The 20,330-nt window shown below is 42.0% G+C and overlaps 1 protein-coding gene across 1 annotated transcript in view; it reads right to left on the bottom strand.

Annotated features, from left to right (window-relative positions):
• Window positions 1–20,330, bottom strand: part of STPG1 (sperm tail PG-rich repeat containing 1) — a 196,003-nt gene that overhangs the window by 79,765 nt on the left and 95,908 nt on the right. Inside the window, exon 4 of the mRNA XM_089665192.1 lies at window positions 6,864–6,962. Coding sequence (XP_089521318.1) covers window positions 6,864–6,962 — 99 coding nt within the window. The remainder of the gene's footprint in view (window positions 1–6,863; window positions 6,963–20,330) is intronic.

The raw sequence follows: 20,330 nt of genomic DNA, 5'->3' as shown, positions 1-20,330 counted from the left end.
TCGTGTTTCTTGCAGGTAGTGCCGCCCATTAAAATGAATGAGCCGACCTACCCGCGATGTGTGCACCAAATGCACATATACAGATCTGAACCTGTTTTTACATCAGTGTCCTCAATCCCCGCTGCACATCACAGTCCCCTCCTCAATCACAGCAAGATCCTCTCTTGATGAGGGTCCTCAGCTCCCCCTATCTCCCCCCTCCACCCCTTTCACAGTAGTGTTCTCACACTTCCACCCCCCAACATTACTGTCCTCTGTCCCCTTCACTGAAGAGTACTCTGCCCCTTTTTACATCATCCCCCCACATTACTGTCCTCAAACACCCCCCAGCAAGCTACTGTACTTACTCAGCCCTCCCATGTTACAGTCTTCAGCTCCCCCCCATGTTACTATCCTCAGCTCCCACATTACTGTCCTCAGCCCCCCATGTTACTGTCCTGACCCCCCATGTTACTATCCTCAGCCCCTCCCACACATTATTGTCCTCAGCCACCCCACATTACTATCTTCAGCCCCACATTACAGTTCTTAGCCCCCCCATGTTACTGTCCTTAGCCCCCAACATTACTGTCCCCAGTCCCCCCCCACTTTAATGCTCTCAGCCCCCCCACTTTAATGCTCTCAGGCGCCCCCCCCCCACACACACACACACACATCGCAGCCACTAGCCCTTAAAACATTTAAATTCTCAGCTCCTCCACTTTATTTTAATGTACTCATCCCCCCCTCCCCACTTAATGTCCTCAGCCCCCCCCCCCACCAATACTGTTCTAAGTCCCCCCCCCCCACATTCAGTCCTCAGTCCCCCTACATTCAGTCCTTGGCTCCTTTTCACATCAGCCCTCCTTCACACTAATGTCCTTAGCCTCTTTAACTTCAACCCCCCACACACACTGTCCTACATTACTCAGACAGTGATTGACAGACAGTGATTGATTGCTAAGACTACCCTTCATCCTAGTAACCAATCACCTGCTAGTTAACCTCGGGCAGCTTCTGCCCTCCAACCAGAACTGTCCTACCTCCAGCTATCAGCTCTGTGAGGATGACCACTAGACAGCTGGGGAAAGAAAAGGCTCCTAAATGGTGGGACCGCATGGGTCCGGATGGGATAGTGACTCGGTCCGCATCCGGACCCTGGTCCACCATTTAGTGATGCCTGCTCTAGATATTACCCAACCTGGTATTTTGCTGATTCATCTACTAAGCGGGCTAATGGAGTGGCAATTTGTATAGCTAAGAATTTAAGATTCAAGTTGGAGGATAGGCTGGAGGATCCGGAGAGGCAGTTCTTGTTCTTGAAGGGGAGATTACAGGAAACTGAGTGTACACTGGCAAATATGTATTGTCCTAATAGAAATCCAGTGGCCTATCTTAAGAATATACTGGGAAGGCTCCTGGATTTCAAATGGGCAAATTGATAGTGGCAGGGGATTTTAATTCTTGAATGGATCCTCAGACTGAAACAACGTCGCATGTGCAGATAGAAGGAAGTAGAAGTCAGAAAGCAATTCGAAGAATGTTATATCAGTGTCAACTAGTGGATGTATGGAGAATTAAATATCCCAGAGATAGAGACTATACGTCCTATTTTCCAGTTCATGCAACGTATTCAAGATTAGATTATATATTGATTGAACATAGACTATTGGAGTCATTGGTTAAAGTAAATATAGAAGTTACAGCAATATCAGACCATGCACTAGTTCCAGTAAAGCTATTATGGGGGAGAGAGCAGAATAAGATAAATACGTGGAAGTTAAATGAGAACAGTACTTTGAAAGAAATGAGATCAAAGAAATATCAATAGCCACGGTTTGGGAAGCCCATAAGGCATATATCAGCGGAATTCTGATAGCAATTGGGGTAAAAAAAAAGGAACGGCAAAAAAAAAATGAATACGCTTTTAAGGGAATTATACGAACTTGAACAGTCACATAAAAAGAGAAGAGTAACAGACATACAGCAGCAAATAATAAAAAACAGAGAGGAATTAAGTAATTTAATGGAGGAAGAAACGAGGAGAACTTTCAACATGATGGCGAGAGAGATATCAGTGGGGGAATAAACCAGTTAAATATCTAATGAGAACACAGAAAAAGAAGAAATCAAGGAATTATATCGAGAAAATTAAGGAAGATAATGGAGAACGGGTGCATTCGACCACTGATATCGCTACGGTATTTAAAAAATATTATAGTAAACTATATGACATAAACCGAAAAACAGTTAAAAGGTGGGGAAGAGGAGAGAACTAGACAGAGATAGATGTATTTAAGGGAGACGAACCTACCAAAATTAGAAGAATAATGGTTAAAACACTTTGAAAAACTGATATCGCAGGAGGAAATCCAAGGGGCATTGAAGGGGACAGCTGCTGGGAAGAGCCCGGGGCCCAACGGGCAAACAGTAAGATATTATAAAAAATTTAAAGAACAATTAGTCCCCAAATTGAGTGTATATATGAATGCATTAAGAGACGGGTTGGAAATGAGAGAGGAATCATTGCAAGCATATATTACGCTTATACAAAAAGAGGGAAAAGATGGGACCCAGTGTGCTAGTTACCGGCCTATCTCACTGTTAAATACGGATCCTAAACTATTTGCAAAGGTCCTGGCAACTAGGTTGAAAGATCTAATGCCAGAGTGGCGCGATCTGTCACCGGCCATGTACCTCTGACACGGCCGATGACAGATCCGAGTACCGGCTCCCGTTGCTGGTACCATGTGACCTGCTGTGACCAATCACAGCAGGTCACATGACAGTTGTTCATTCATGCCATCCATTGTATACTAGTGCCTAGCTGTGAATGGTCACAGCAGGTCACATGCACATGTCATGTGATTAGCTGTGACCAAATCACAGCTAAGCACAAAAAAAAAAAAAACTGAATGAATCGATTTCATTCTGGTAAATGCTTGCTTATAGCAAAGTAATTCTTTGCTATAAGCAAATTGTGTAAAAAAAAAAAAAATAAAAAAAATACTGATCACTTCCCCAAAGTAGTACAATGTTACTATGGTAACATTGTACTACTTTGGTCATAGTAAAATATGAAAAAAAATCTTAAAAAAAATAAAAAAAATGTAATAAAAAATTAAAAATAATAAAAAAATAAAAAAAAATTAAAAAAATATATATTTTTTTATTTTTTTCATACTGTCACCAGTCAGTGTCCCTGTTCACCGCCATGCCAGTTATATGATGACGCTGTACTGCACTGGTGACAGTATGTAAAAAAAAAAATTGTGAAATAAATTTTCTTAATTTTTTCATTTTCCGAAAAATTATGACAAAAAAAATACAACTTCAAAAAACTCGCCATTCCTCTTATGAAGTATGTCGGACTGTCTACTCTGCAAAAAGGGGTCATTTGGGGATATCTGTACTATTCTGACATTCTTGGACCTCAAGAAATTAGATTGGCCATCAGTACTTCAGGATTGATCAATATTCAGATCTATACCATAGTTTGTGAACTCTATAACTTTCCTACATACTACAAAATACATCCTAATTTGGGTTATTTTCACCAAAGACATGTAGTAGAATACATCTCGGCCTAAATTTATGAAGAACAATTATTTATTTGTAAACTTTTATAACAGAAACAAAGAAAAACGTGTTTTTTTTCAAAATTTTTGGTCTTTTTTTGTTAATTTAGCAAAAAATAAAAACCCCAGCGGTGATTAAATACCACCAAAAGAAAGCTCTAGTTGTGTGAAGAAAATTATAAAATTTTAGTTTGGGTACAATGTTGTATGACCGCGCAATTGTCATTCAAAGTGTGAGAGCGCTGAAACGTGAAAACTGGCCTGGGCAGGAAGGTGTAAAATTGCATGGTATTGAAATGGGTAAAGAACTTGTCGGTAGGACCACTTTCTTGGGCAGGACAAATAAATTTGATAAAAATGATAATCATCCTGAAAATCCTATATAAATTCCATTTGCTGCCTATACACTTTCCAGGAACCTATTTTAAAATAATTAAAAAAATTATACTGAGGTATATTTGGGAAAATAAATAAACGAGAATAAGCTATGAAGTGTTATATAGAGACAAGGAGAAGGAGGGTTTAGGTGTGTCTGATCTTAAGAGATATTACTATTCAGTGTTACTTTCATGTATTTTTGATTGGATATATAATGCACCAAGGAAAAGTTGGGTGAATATAGAAAACACATTAAGTGGGACACAACTGGACAAGATAGTATGGATTCCACATCAATATCGTATGTTAGAAGAAAGTATAAGCACTTATACACGAAGCACAATTAGGGTTTGGGATATGATTCATAAACAAATGGGTTGGGAGTTCAATTCTACATTGATGCCGTTGGTAGATATAGATTTCTTCCCTCCAGGGAGGGAAAATATTTCAGGTAAATGGATAAGAAAAGAGAATGCACAGTTAAAAGGATATAATGGATGGGGGAAAATGTGCTCCTTTCAGGAGTTAAAAAAAGGAGGTTTTTTTTACATTAAACGAGTGGAGATATATTCAGTTAAAACATTTTGTTGTAACGCTCCCTAAGCCCTTAAGACCAATGACAGATTTAAATACATTAGAATAACTATTTATTATAAATAAAACATGGAAACATGGTACTTTTCGGATTTATAAAACTCTTACCAAAATAACAGAAGCTACCCCTCCTTTGTACATTGAGAAATGGGAAAGGGAAATTGAAATATTGTTTGATGAGCAACAGAAAACAAAAATATTTATGAATTATAAATGTTTAGCAAGGTGGTATATTACACCAAGTGTGGCACATAAGCAGAAAATAGATAAATCACCTTTATGTTGGAGAGGATGTGGAACTAAAAGGCACAATGGCACATATATGCTGGAAGTGTCCCAAATTTCAGGAGTACTGGTTGCAGGAGGGGTTATCCTGAGCTGCCCTACAATTTTTTGTTTGCTAATGTCCAGTCCTCATGTAGGCAGCTGTATCCTCCTTGACCTCAAAGTTAGTGAATGTTTAGTTATTCATGCAGAGAGAAAAGTATGCTGGCCACACACGATTTTTTTTAGGCAATTTCAAATCTTGTCCTGACCATACAAAGAATATTATAGATCAAGGCAACCTACAACTCTCACTTTTGATTCACTCCCAAAATGACTTCATATACTGCAGTGGATTTACTAAAGAAGTTGAAAATCTTCACACCATACACTTCTGTTTACCTTTTTCTTTTCTGAAGTGGATATTCACACGATTTATTGTGTGAAGATTCTGAATTCATTTAGTAAATCAGCCTTAATATGTTGTAGAGTATCCATATGTGCATTCTATTTTAATCTTTTTTGGTAGTGAATCAAAACTGATGTTGTAGGTTGGTATGATCCCTTAGCACTAAGATGTCGTGCTATAGCTGAAAGTAGCAATTGGAGATGCCTGCAGAGGGAGAGTGATCCATCTTTTCTCTGCCTATTGTTGGAGACAAGGCTAGTCAACAAAGGCATTTGTAAACAATGGCATTCAACTGGCTGTAGGATCTGAGCCAACTGCTGTAAAACCTGGCATTGGAAGGTTAAAGTTCATCTTCAGGAAAATGAAAAAATCCACCTTTGCACTGCCTTCCTGTCTCACACTGCAAGAGTTAAATGCTTGTTAGGAGTTACTGCACAAGCAGATTGACTTTCCCTACATGCCCGCTCCAACCAGCTTCAACGCTCTCCTCCCCTGCCCAAAACTCTAGTCTGTGGCAGAGCCTCAACATCAGCACGAACAATACAGCTACATTAAAGTAGTTTTAAAGGCAGAAGGTTTTTTACCTTCATGCATACTATGCAGTTTCCCCTTTGGCACCCCTTAAATACTTTCCTGAGCCCTATCCTGATGCAGCGATGTGCACAAGAGCCCAGGCTCTCTCGCATCTCATTAGCTTAGAGACAGCAGCTGGAGCCATTGGCTCTCGCTGCTCTCAATCATAGCCAGTGAGCAGGGAGAGAGGGGCAGAGCCGAGCCATGCTCTGTAAGTCTTATGGACACACGAAGGTGGCTCAAGAGCGAGTGCGCACGAGTGCCCCCCAAAGCAAGCAGTGGGTGTTCGTGGGGGGGGGGGCTGATAAGAGGAGGATCGGAGCTGCCCTGTGCAAAACCAGTGCACAGAGCAGGTAAGTATGACATGTTTGTCATTTAAATCAAATAAAAAAATGAACTTTTAGAATCATTTTAAGCCTTTATTGAAGCTGGAGAGTAACAGAAACTGGAGAGTCACGGAGGCTGGAGTGAGATGGAATCAGTCGCAGCAAACAGAGCAGGCTGTGGGGGTGGCAGCACTAAAGGGAGCATGGTGGAGCAAGCAATAAGGTAAGTATTTGCTCCTTAAGCCTCTGCCCCTACAATAAATGAGCAATTAAACCTTGCAGTGCAGGGGGACTCCACTGCAAAGGTAGATTTATTCATTTTCTAAGAAAAAAGCAGATTTAAACTGATTATTTGGAAGGTGTACTTGTTCTTTAAAACTGCTGTCAGTTTACTTTCTGCAGTCTCCTGTGTCTGTGTAGGGAACACAGTGGTTCCATTCTCCACACCTGCGCCCCATCTAGTGATAAGGGGAAAGATATTTACTGGCCCTGCTTTCACATCCACCAATGTTTGCTGAAGCAGGTATGGATTGAAAAGTGCAGAGCCACTGTGAGGTAGCCAAAGTGTAGCACAGGCCAGCGGCTGCCAAACATGTGTTTCTGCTACAGCAGGTAGTTACCAAGGCCTCTTCTAGATTGTACACCTTTAAATGGACTATTTGTACACTCACTTTGTAATCTCAATACATATGTTTTATATATCAATTGTATACTGTATTATATGGAAATAAATATATCTCTGACCTTAAGCCAATATAGTACCTTTGAAGGAAAGTCTCCAGTCCCTTTCATTGATAAAGAAACACTGTTGATATCTGGTCCTTTGGCAACATTATAGGATCCTGGGCCAGGATTTTCATTCTGGTATAAAAATAAACTGCATTACTTAAAAAGAACTTTTTGGGAGCAATATGCCTTTATTTTTTACATTTGATGTATCATATAGCAATACAAAAAGATATATTATCAATTACATTTTCTTATAGAAGTGATTGAAATTAGTACATTTAGGCCGCATTCACACTTGGCGGTTCCAGAACACATGACAAAGCGCACAGAAAAGAAGTGTTGTGCCGCGTGTTTTGGAAATGTGTTGCAAAAATGTGCTTGCCATATGTGATTTGCAGTTTACTCCTTCCAGCTCACCAAGCTAGCTCAGTCTGTCAAAACTACACCTCCTACAATCCTTGCAGCCTACATCCTTTCCTATTGAGTAGCGGGTGGGCTCAACACTGGCTGTACACAGCTCTGCAATAAGAGTCCCCTCCTGTAGCTGTACCTGTATAAAAGTCTCCTCTGCTGCACAGACAGTTTTTTTCCTGTCTTAGCTGCAGACTGAGCTACAACAATAATGATGATCATTTTGAATTTTCCCTCACTTTTAGACCCAGTGACAGTGGTCACTAGGACAAATAGAGAGAGTAGATCTACGTTTGTAAAACACATTAGCCCTATTTTACCATGTAAATCCACATGGTAAAATTCACTAATTCATTCACTCATCAGCACTTAATCCATTCATGAATAATAGGTGAATAATAAGGTGTTTATCACAAAAGTTTTTTTCTTTTCAGTAATAATATAATCCCTAATGTAAATCTCTTTTGACATTGCCATGTTTCGGGAAAGCTTTCTTATTTCTCAAGAAACTTACAAGAACCTGCTGCACACTACTTGTATGTTACCAAAATCACTGCTGCCATGTTACAAAAGTCAGAATAACACTCCCCTTATAAATTGCTCCCAGTAGTTATGAAAAAAATAATGCTTCCATGCCTTAGTGACACTTACTTATTTCCCTGCAGTCAATGTACTACTCATTTTACACTCTTTGAGGGGCCTACATTGCAGCTGAGCTGGCCCTACCTGCAAAATTGGTACAAACTGCATTGCTACAGTACCCTGCCTGCTCCATCTCCTGTGTCAAAAACCGAAGTGAGTCCTTCTCCTGACTAGTCCTGCTGCCACACTAACACATGAGCTGAGAGTATTAGCATCTGATAGCCAGGGCGTACCACCAGTAAAGCGACTGACACCTGTGGCATTCAGTGATGAGCAGCACTGAGGTGTCCACACCTAACACTCTATCCTCACTGCAACTCAGTAATTTAGCCTGTATGCACAGGGCAAAGTTACTGAACTGGTTGCTAAGATACTTTTGCCACCTGCACCATAATAATCGTTGGATGCTAGTTGCTAGTGTCCTAGCAATCAAGCAGGGGAATGGCAAAACAAGCTACATGGGGTGACTTCTGGAATGTGCACTAGACACAATATAGCAGGATGACCAGAGACATACAAAAGCTGGTACAGTCTCTATTTTTGCGTCTTCTTTGTTGGATTGTGGGTGGGTTGCCACAGTAAAGGGGAAACCTGTCAGTCATACCTTTATTTATATTTTTTTGATACATTTAATACATTTTTTGTTTATTAATATACAGCCTTTTTATACCTGGTGATAGTTACATGCACAATAGCACAAGCCAGTTTGAAGGGATGCATTTCAATTTTTTCTTATTTATGGACACCCTGTTACTGTCCAGTATTTTAAAGCGGAGCGCCACCCAAAAGGGGAAGCTCCACTTGCCTGCCTTCTCCTTCCCTCCACTACCACATTTGGCATTTTTTGGGGGGAAGTGGTTACCTGGTTTTGACAGGTACCCGCTCCCACTTCTGGCTCAGTTCGCCATGGCGAACTGAGACGAAAGTTCGGCCACCCTCCTTCCCCCCGCAGTCTTCTGAGACACTTCACAGGTCCCAAAAGATCTCACGAGACAGTTTCCCTCACTTGCAATGCTGGTGCAGGAAACCCGGAGGCTAGTGAAGAGCTAGCTCGGGTGACAATGGCGCTGGACCCTTGAACAGCTAAGTTTCCTTATATTAAAAGTCAGCAGCTACAGTATTTGTAGCTCCTCACTTTTAATTTTTTTGGGAGAGCCTGAACCTCCTCTTTAGGTATTATGGAGACCATGAACTAGATGAAAAGTCCTTCCAACTCACACTTGAAAAATGAAAAAGCGTTATGCAGAGCTCACAATACTACCATCATCAGTGACTGAATTTCAAATGGGAAATCATTCAATGGACATAAATTAATTGACTTACCATTTGGTTTGCTCACCTAAGTAATAAGGAAGTGACAGAATCTCATACATACGCATTAAAAATGGTACAATTTTTACTGCGCAACACACTAGTGTTTCAAGCTTCGTTCATTCAAGAATGCTTTTCCAAACTTTTTATTAGATTTTTCAGCTTTGAAAATTTGAAAATGGTTATCAGTTTTCACCCACAAATTATTTGAAAATCGAATGAACATTACAATTATAAGAATTTCATATGATTGTTGGTCTTTTGTTTGGCCATCATTATTCTACATTCTGAAGTCAAAGTACATTTGTAAACAATAAAATGAGCACAAAGACATGGTGGCAAAAAAATCAGATATGTGAACAGTGAATAATTCCCTTTTTCCTCACCCCATCTGACTCAGATCTGCTCCAGGGCTACTCTGCAAAGAAAACAGGGAGGGATATGAAACAAAACAAAATTCAAACTCACCTTGAATTCTGCACATTGACAGCTTAAGCTTTTAATGAAACCTGGATTCACGTCACCAAGGAGGAAGTTTCAATGGTATGTACAAGCAGGGACAAAAAACACCTGTGTGTTTCTTAAAGCAGACTGCACTAATGCTGTACTAAGCTAAATAACAGGATGCTCAGATTCAGCCCTTTGTTTCATAAGAACCATTCTTAAAGAGATATTATGATGCATGCCACTGAATGCAAATTTGAGGTTGCTCTTGTAATTTTTGATTCAACCCAAATATCCACGTTTTTGCACAACATAAGGCCTATGCACATTTTCACAATCAGTAGGTGCTGGAAACCATCAAAACATGGACCCAGGGAAGAAGGAATAATCCTACTCAATACTTTACAACAGCTCTGCACTCAATGACCCAATCCAGGATTTACCATTGCTGCACAAAACTGAAAGGTAATTTTTTTCCTAATGAGACACATCTTGGAGCCACTCAGCCTGCATGGGTGAGAACCCTAGGTGACACCATATTTTCTCTACACCATGACATGACACGGCCGTGTAAATTTAATTTTGGATTTAGAGTAAAAACATACCTGGTGACATCATACATACTGTACCTCCAAAGCTGATTCTGCAGATCCACTGCAGTTACTCTACTTCCCTAGCTCATGCTGCTCATGCAGAACCAGAAATGGGGACTGTTTTTGCAATGCCTAACAACCCGGTGCACTGTAGAAAATTATGTGAGAGATGTATGCTGAAAGAAGTCCCCTAAGGCCCAATTCAGCTGTAGTGCATCCCTCCCAGCTATTTTGTGCACCCAGCAGAGACAAGTGCACGGTTTGGCCCTGCTGAAGGCAGCCTGTCAAAGTCTATGGCAGGTTGTGATGGGCCAGTGTTGAACGCTGTACTGAGTGGTAGCATTTAGGGCCCTGTCCCTTCATGGACAACATCCATGAACATATAGGGCCTTTTACACTGGTACCACTCAGTACAGTGTTCATCCCGTTCAGCCACAGCCTGCCATTGACTGACAGGTTGCCTAAAGCAGGGCTGGACACTTTACATGTCCCTCCCAGATGCACTAAGATGCCAGGAGGGATGCACAGCAGCTGAACAGCCCCAAGTGCAAGGGGCCTCAGGGTTCCAGAGTTTTCTAAACATATAAAGCCATTTTCAATTTTCTTTGCTTATATGGCAAACCTTTTTAGCTTTCACAACCCAATCTGATTTTAATTTTTTTAATAACAAAATGAAGTAAAGCGGAACTAAACCCCCCTACCCTTTTCAGCCAAGGAAGATGCCACCTTAGCTTCTATTTGATCTTCAACTGACATGATACTCCACATGTGATCAGGTATGACACCAGTCATTTGATGGTTTGACAGTTTGTTTGAGAGCACAAGCAGATGTGGTAGTTAGCATTCTCGGCATGTTGGGAATATAATAGTTTTTTAAAACTGTTAAGTCGATGGGTTTAGTTCCGCTCTTGCTCCATCGCAGTGGTGGAGCAAGAGGAATAAATATACACTCAACGGCCACTTTATTAGGTACACCTTGCTAGTACCGGGGTAGACCCCCCTTTTCCTTCAGAACTGCCTTAATTCTTTGTGGCATAGATTCAACAAGGTGTTGGAAACATTCCTCAAGAGATTTTGGTCCATATTGACATGATAACATCACGCAGTTGCTGCAGATTTGTCGGCTGCACATCCATGAACTGTTGTTACAAGGCAGGATGGATCCATGCATTCATGCTGTTTACACAGAAACAATTGAGTACTGTCCGTGATACTTTTTTTATTTGCACTAACATACAATTTTGAGGACAAGCTTTCGGGGAATGTCCCCTTCTTCAGGTCTAAGCAGTACCTGAAGAAGGGGACATTCCCCAAAAGCTTGTCCTCAAAATTGTATATTAGTGCAAATAAAAAAGTATCACGGACAGTACTCAATTGTTTCTGTCGCAAATGCACTAATACGGCTACAATCACCTCACTTCAAGCAATGCTGTTTACACCAAATTCTGAACCTACAATCTGAATTTCAAGTGTCGCAGCTGAAATCAAGACTCATCCAACAAAGCAATGTTTTTTCAATCTTCTATTGTCCAATTTTGGGGAGTCTGTGTGAATTGTAGCCTCTGTTTCCTGTGCTTAGCTGACAGGAGTGGCACCAGTGTGGTCTTCTGCTGCGGTAGCCCATCTGCTTCAAGGTTTGACGTGTTGTGCATTCAGAGATGGTATTCTGCATACCTTGATTGAGTTATTTGAGTTACTGTTGCCCTTCTATCATCTCAAACCAGTCTTTCTAAACCCCTCTGACCTCTGACATCAACAAGGCATTTTCGTCTACACAACTGACACTCACTGGATATTTTCTCTTTTTTTTGACCATTTTCTGTAAACCCTAGAGATGGTTGTGCGTGAAAATCCTAGTAGATCAATAGTTTTTAAAATACTCAGACCAGCCTGCCTGGCACCAACAACCATGCCACTTTCAAAGTAATTTAAATCCCCTTTCTTGACAGCTCCGTGTCAGCACAGCTGGGTAAGGACCCCACACCCCCATGCTTCCAGGACCTAACTCATAAATTTGACCCCACCTGCAGCCTCAATGTTCCTCTTTTTTCCTCCCATGTACAGAACCTGGGTGTGTTCTTCTACCTGGCTGGTCTAAAGGGCTGGCTGCCTATCCATGTGTGTGTTTCAGGTGGACGCGGTCCCTGGTGTACTGGCTAAATGACCCATAATCCAGGAAGCCCTGCTGCTAGTCCATGGGGTGGCTTTTATCATAGCTAACAGCCAGTGTCAGCAGGGTCTCCCCTAGGCACGCACACCCGTGCAGTGCCAGTGTTTACAGTCGGATACTGGAGGTTGGGTGAGCTAAATATTAAAATGCTGTGTATCCAAATGTTTGCAGCATTTCTAGGTATAGTTGCTCCCTCCAGCCGCTGTGCATACCCTGAGCTCCAGAGTTAGTACTCTGCATAACAGGTGTACAAAGTAATACTTTGTCTGTTCACACATGGCATTAACCTGTTGGTGGCTTCTCATGTTTGCTTTACTATTGTGCCATCATGCCAACTCCCTCAAAAGACCAGCATTCCCAGAGAAGGTAAAGGAGTCGCTTGTGGATGACTACTGTAGCCAGCATTGTCTGTTGGAATACAGGACATCCCTTTTATATTTGTTTGTGCTTTCCAGTTTCTCAAAAAAAAAAAAACGAGGTCTTTATGATGTCAACAATTCCCTTGGATGGTTTGTGTACATTGCAGAATATTATTGTATTTCTGTTGCATATTCCTACCTTTTTGTTGCTCTTATTATTATTATTATTATTTATTTATTACAGGTACTTACAACCCTCAAGGGGAGTACAATATAAGGTCCCTAACTCACATTCATACATACACATACTAGGGCCAATTTAGACAGGATCCAATTAACCTACCAGAATGTCTTTGAAGTGTGGGAGGAAACTGGAGTACCCAGAGGAAACCCACGCAGGCACAGGGAGAACATACAAACTCCAGGCAGGTGGTGCCATGGTTAGGATTCGAACCAATGACCCTTGGCAGAAGTGCTAACCATTTAGCCACTGTGCTGCCCACATGAGTGTAAGTGTTCCATTCACCCTGTGAAGGGGTTATATGTTCTAACAATAAGCAGTTTCAGCCTTCCCAGGCACAACAGCCTCTTCAGACTTTCCAAAGGGGAAGAGACAGATGAACATGACAATATGAATCTTGCTTTGTTCAAGCAATCAGAAATGAGGATGATGCTACCCAACATGTTGTCACATTCATTAAACAAGTGGCCAGTGCACTCATAAGGAGTTGTTTTCACTCACCCTGTGAAAGGGTTATATGTTCTGGTAATTATAAGTCTCATACCCATGCCAGGCAAGACAGTCTCTTCAGACTCTATGAAGAAGAAGATGCGGAGGAGCATGACTATGCTTCCTGCTGGTTTAAGCAGCCAGGGATAGAGATAATGACACCTAACAGGATGTCACATTCAATAAACACATTGTCAATACACTCTAAAGATGTGGTTTCTGCTTACCCTTTGAAAGGGTTATCTGCTTTGGCAATGAGAAGCTGCCTAGTCTTCCCAGTTGAAGCATCCCTCTTCAGAATTTCCAAAGAGGACGATGTGGATGGACATGACTGCATAAATACTGCTTTTTTCAAGCAACCGAGGATAAAGATTATGACACCTAACAGGTTGTCACATGAGGTTATTACACTGTAAAGAATTGTTTCCACTCACACTATAAAGGAGCAGTCTCCTAGCCTTCCAGGCAAACAATCCTCTTCAGACTCTTCCAAAAGAAGAGTCAGATGAGCATGACTGTACGAACCCTGCTGGTTCAAGTAGCCAGGGATAAAAAGGTTGACACCTAACAAGTTATCAGATTTATTGACCATGTGGCCAATACATTCTAAAGGAGTTCCTTCCTCTTGCCTTGTGAAGGGGTCATATATTCTGCCAATTAGCAGTCTTAGAACCTTCTCAGACAAATCAACCCTTGTCAGATTCATCCAAAGATCATGTGAATGAACATGACTGTCTGATTCCTGCTTTGTTCAAATAGACAGTGATTAAGATGATGGTAACCAAGCAGTCACAATTAATTAAGCATGTGGTCAAGACACTCTAAAGGATTTGCTGAATTCACTTTCTGCAAAGGCCATCTATTCTGCCAACGTCCAGTCTTCCTTTTAGGGCCATTATAACTGGTCTCAGAGCCTTCTCAAGCCGATCAATCCTCTTCAGTCCCTTCTAAACAAGTCCCTTTACAATAAGAAAATTAGGACGACCTGTGTCCAGGTTTTTGATTCCTTTTATAAGGTTGATGAAATGCCTGTAAATAGAAGCAAAGCTGTGGAAATATCCCTCCAGAGGACGGCTTGACAATACTCCTATGGTGACTCAATCAAGTGCTCATTCTAAAAGATTGAAGCATGTTGTCAGCATCAGCAGAATGTCAAGGGTTTTCAATCACCCCCTGGGTCAGTGTGTCCCTTATGGGATTGGCCAGATACATGAAATCACCATTAGAAGGTGCTGTGGCCTACAAGGAGGTACTCAATCACTGCATTGTTCTTGATCTTAAAAGGTGAAGCTTAAATTAATAGTTTTCTGGCTGCGAGTCAAAGAAAAAGCCAGCACGTAATCTAAGAAGTCAGCGAACTGGTTCATGTCAGGATGCTTTCTGGTATATTGGGGATTGTGTCATTCATACATGTCTTATGGGCATTTGGTGACAGACACATGGTCCTTCAAGGCAAGCATTTCAGACCATATTTGGGAGATCTTTCAGCTTTCACATCTCAGATTGGGCCACATATTTGCCATGCTCCAGCAGGTCAGGTAGGTTCAGTTGAACTCTCACCCCCTTTCAAGTCGGGTTTCTGGACTGGTAACAGCCAGAGGGCCTAGCTCAGAAGATATAGATTACGCCCTTTTTGAAATTGAGGCTAAACGTGTGGTTTGATAAGAAGAATCTTCTGCGATGTCATTCCCATCTGATGACCTAGTGGCTGGTGATGCAGTCAGACACCAGCAAAGTAGATGGAGAGCCCTAATTCAGGAGCAATGGGCTGAGGACAAATGGCCTTTTTCAAAGGTCCAAGCTGGTGTCCAACATCCTGCAGTTAAGAAAGGAATTTCAGGCTCTTAGCCTTCAGACATTTCATCTAGGGTGGACCTGCCCTGGTGACGTTAGACAGCACAAAGGCTGTGGCCTACATCCGGAAACAAGGGGGCACTCAGTTTCTCCCTCCTGAAGGAGGGTTCTCAGATTCTAGAGTAGGCCCAATTCAATATCCTGCAGCTATCTGCGGCCTAATCTTTAGGCAAAATATTTGTCCAGGACAATCCTGGACAATAATGACTGGTCCAGACTGCCGCAAGTCTTTCAAGAATTAACAGCCTTGGTAATTTCTTTCAGAGGTAGACTTTTTACATCCCCAGTCAACACCAAGTTGCTGCAGTCCTATTCCATGGTCCAGCATCCATATATAATTGAGGTGGAGGTGCTGATCATTTACAGGACAGCTTATGTCTTTCTACCTCTCCCACTGATTTGCAGCTTCCTGCTGAGGCTGTGACAGGGGAAGGTGATAGTTCTGTTGGTGATCCAAGATTGGTCGAAGGAGCTATGTTACCCTCTGCCCCTCCTAATGAGTGCCAAGGATCCACTCCCTCTGCCGGTGAGATTGGATTCTCCAAAGTCACATTCGTCGAACACCTGACAGACTCAAGCTCATAGCTTGGATCTTGAGAGGCAGAGGCTAATAGATCTTGGTTGCTCTGTAAAGGTTGTGAATACTCTTATGAAAGCAAAGAAGTACAGCACTAATAGTGCCTGTAATAGAATATGACATAAATTCACAGGATTTCTGCTGATCACGGTTTGACACTGGGCTCTTCAAAAGTCACATTCAGAAGTTTCTGTAGGCAGGGCTTGATTTAGGTTTATGCATAAGTATGCTATGGATCCACATTTCACCTATCTCTACCTTTACCGGCATTTAGTGGGCATCCAACTACTAAATTATACTGTTCTTCAAGCTGCAACTTGATTGAAACCTACCTAAGGGATTGTTGTTTGTGAACTGGGATCTCCCATTGGTGTTGGACTTGTTTGCATCACATGCCTTCAATCAAAGTGGCCCTTTAAATGGTAAATCTCACTGAAAAATTATTTCCTGGTGGCAATTGCATCAACCAGAAGAGTGTCCATATTAGAAGCCCTGGGATTTAAAGAACCCTTTCTTACATACATTCCAGACTGGGTGTTACTTAGGCTGATGCTCAAGATCATGCATAAGTGGTCTTCAGAGTCCATATCACACAAAACGTTGTCCATCCTACGTCCCTCTTGTGGAGTACCCAAGAAGTTAGCCCATCAGATGTGGGCCAAGTTTTAAAATGTTACATCAAGGAGACATCTGGTATCAGGAAGTCGGAGCACTTGTTTGTCATTCCAGGTGGAGCGTACAATGATTTAATTGCTTGCAATAAGATTATTGCCTCTTGGTTGGTGAAACTCATCTCCTTGACCTACAATTTGAAAGGGTTGGCTGTGCCAGGGGGATTGCATCACTATCCACTCAAAGGGTCTCGACCTTGTGAGTGGCAGCAGGTTGAGTACTATCTACAAGGCAGCCACATGGGTGTCAATATATACAGTCAGGTCCATAAATATTGGGACATTGACACAACTCTAACATTTTTGGCTCTATACACCACCACAATGGATTTGAAATGAAACGAACAAGATGTGCTTTAACTGCAGACTGTCAGCTTTAATTTGAGGGTATTTACATCCAAATCAGGTGAACGGTGTAGGAATTACAACAGTTTGCATATGTGCCTCCCACTTGTTAAGGGACCAAAAGTAATGAGACAATTGGCTTCTCAGCTGTTCCATGGCCAGGTGTGTGTTATTCCCTCATTATCCCAATTACAATGAGCAGATAAAAGGTCCAGAGTTCATTTCAAGTGTGCTATTTGCATTTGGAATCTGTTGCTGTCAACTCTCAAGATGAGATCCAAAGAGCTGTCACTATCAGTGAAGCAAGCCATCATTAGGCTGAAAAAACAAAACAAACCCATCAGAGAGATAGCAAAAACATTAGGCGTGGTCAAAACAACTGTTTGGAACCTTCATGAAAAGAAGGAACGCACCGGTGAGCTCAGCAACACCAAAAGACCCGGAAGACCACGGAAAACAACTGTGGTGGATGACCGAAGAATTCTTTCCCTGGTGAAGAAAACACCCTTCACAACAGTTGGCCAGATCAAGAACACTCTCCAGGAGGTAGGTGTATGTGTGTCAAAGTCACCAATCAAGAGAAGACTTCACCAGAGTGAATACAGAGGGTTCACCACAAGATGGAAACCATTGGTGAGCCTCAAAAACAGGAAGGCCAGATTAGAGTTTGCCAAACGACATCTAAAAAAGCCTTCACAGTTCTGGAACAACATCCTATGGACAGATGAGACCAAGATCAACTTGTACCAGAGTGATGGGAAGAGAAGAGTATGGAGAAGGAACGGAACTGCTCCTGATCCTAAGCATACCACCTCATCAGTGAAGCATGGTAGTGGTAGTGTCATGGCAAGGGCATGTATGGCTGCCAATGGAACTGGTTCTCTTGTATTTATTGATGATGTGACTGCTGACAAAAGCAGCCGGATGAATTCTGAAGTGTTTGGGGCAATATTATCTGCTCATATTCAGCCAAATGCTTCACAACTCATTGGACGCCGCTTCACAGTGCAGATGGACAATGACCCAAAGCAGACTGCAAAAGCAACCAAAGGGTTTTTTAAGGGAAAGAAGTGGAATGTTATGCAATGGCCAAGTCAATCACCTGACCTGGTGCCTATATGTTTAGGGTTGTTGTCCTGCCAGATGGTCAACCTCCACCACAGTCTCAAGTCTTTTGCAGACTATAACATGTTTTCTTCTAAGATTGCCCTGTATATGGCTCCATCCATCTTCCCATCAACTCTGACCAGTTTCCCTGTCCCTGTTGAAGAAAGCATCCCCACAACATGATGCTGCCACCACCATGTTTCACAGTGGGGATGGTATGTTCAGGGTGATGTGCAGTGTTGGTTTTCCACCACACATAGTGTTTTGCTTTTTGGTCTCATCTGACCAGAACACAGTCTTCTACTTGTTTGCTGTGTCCCCCACATGGCTTCTCGCAAACTACAAACAGGGCTTTCTTTCAACAATGGCTTTCTTCTTGCCACTCTTCCATAAAAGCCTGATTTGTGGAGTGCACAACTAATAGTTGTCCTGTGGAAAGATTTTCCCACCTGAGCTTTGAATCTTTGCAGCTCCTACAGAGTTACCATGGGCTTCTTGGCTTCTTCTTTGATTAATGCTCTCCTTGCCTGGCCTGTCAGTTTAGGTGGACAGCCATGTCTTGAGAGGTATGCAGTTGTGCCATGCTCTTTCCATTTTCGGACGATGGATTGAACATTGCACTGTGTTCAAAGCTTGGAATATTTTTTATAACCTAACCCGGCTTTACACTTCTCCACAACTTTATCCCTGACCTGTCTTGTGTGTTCCCTGGCCTTCATGATGCTGTTTGTTTACTAATGTTCTCTAACAAACCTCTGAGGGTGTCACAGAACAGCTGTATTTATACTGAGATGAAATTACACACAGGTGGACTCTATTTACTAATTAGGTGACTTCTGAAGGCAATTGGTTCCACTAGATTTTAGTTAGGGGTATCAGAGTAAAGGGGGCTGAATACAAATGCACGCCACACTTTTCAGATATTTATTTGTACAAAATTTTGAAAAGCACTTATCATTTTCCTTCCACTTTACGATTATGTGCCACTTTGTGTTGGGCTATCACATAGAATCCCAATAAAATACATTTACATTTTTGGTTGTAACTAGAGATGAGCGAATCGAAGTTGGCGAAGTGGAATTCGTTTCGAATATTAGGAAAATTTCGATTCGCGTCGAATCCGAAAATAAGCAGACTTCGGATGCGCGAATCGAAATTTTTCCTAAAATGGCGGCGACATGTGTGGCAACGGAGCGGGGATGTCTGGGAAGACGCGCAGACAAGGCGCGCTGACCCATAATGCATTCATTCATGACATGTGATCGCATTAGCCAATCAGCAGCCAGCCAGCCAGCACAGTGTAATGGTCGAGCTATAAATGGCGGCCATTTTAGAATTCTCCATTTGCCTCCAGTCATTCAACAGAGGCAGACCTGGCTGTATGCAGGGAGAGAGTTAGGGACAGAGAAACGTTACTTAGGGACACAGAAACGTTAGTTAGGGCCACAGAATCGTTACTTAGGGCCATAGAAACGTTACATAGGGCCACAGAAACGTTTACTTAGGGCCACAGAATCGTTAGTTAGGGCCACAGAAACGTTACTTAGGGCCACAGAATTGTTACTTAGGGACAGACACAGAATTGTTACTGAGGGACACAGATTTGTTACTGAGGGCCACAGAATCGTTACTTAGAGCCACAGAATTGTTACTTAGGGACAGACACAGAATTGTTACTGAGGGCCACAGAAACGTTACTTAGGGCCACAGAATCGTTACTTAGGGCCACAGAAACGTTACTTAGGGCCACAGAAACGTTACTTAGGGACACAGAATTGTTACTCAGGGACAGACAGAATTGTTACTGAGGGATACAGAATTGTTACTGAGGGCCACAGAATCGTTACTTAGGGCCACAGAAACGTTACTTAGGGCCACAGAATTGTTACTTAGGGACAGACACAGAATTGTTATTGAGGGACACAGAATTGTTACTGAGGGCCACAGAAACGTTACTTAGGGGCACAGAAACGTTACTTAGGGCCACAGAATTGTTACTTAGGGCCACAGAATCGTTACTTAGGGCCACAGAAACGTTACTTAGGGACACAGAATTGTTACTCAGGGACAGACAGAATTGTTACTGAGGGATACAGAATTGTTACTGAGGGCCACAGAATCGTTACTTAGGGCCACAGAAACGTTACTTAGGGCCACAGAATTGTTACTTAGGGACAGACAGAATTGTTACTGAGGGACACAGATTTGTTACTGAGGGCCACAGAATCGTTACTTAGGGCCACAGAATTGTTACTTAGGGACAGACACAGAATTGTTACTGAGGGA

The sequence above is a fragment of the Staurois parvus genome, unplaced genomic scaffold (genome assembly GCF_062004578.1).
Source record: "Staurois parvus isolate SC_StPar_1 unplaced genomic scaffold, SC_StPar_1.0 ptg002140l, whole genome shotgun sequence".
In the NCBI taxonomy this organism is placed as follows: domain Eukaryota; kingdom Metazoa; phylum Chordata; class Amphibia; order Anura; family Ranidae; genus Staurois; species Staurois parvus.
The sequence above is the reverse complement of the archived record's forward strand: the minus strand, read 5'-3'. Positions and strand labels throughout refer to the sequence as shown.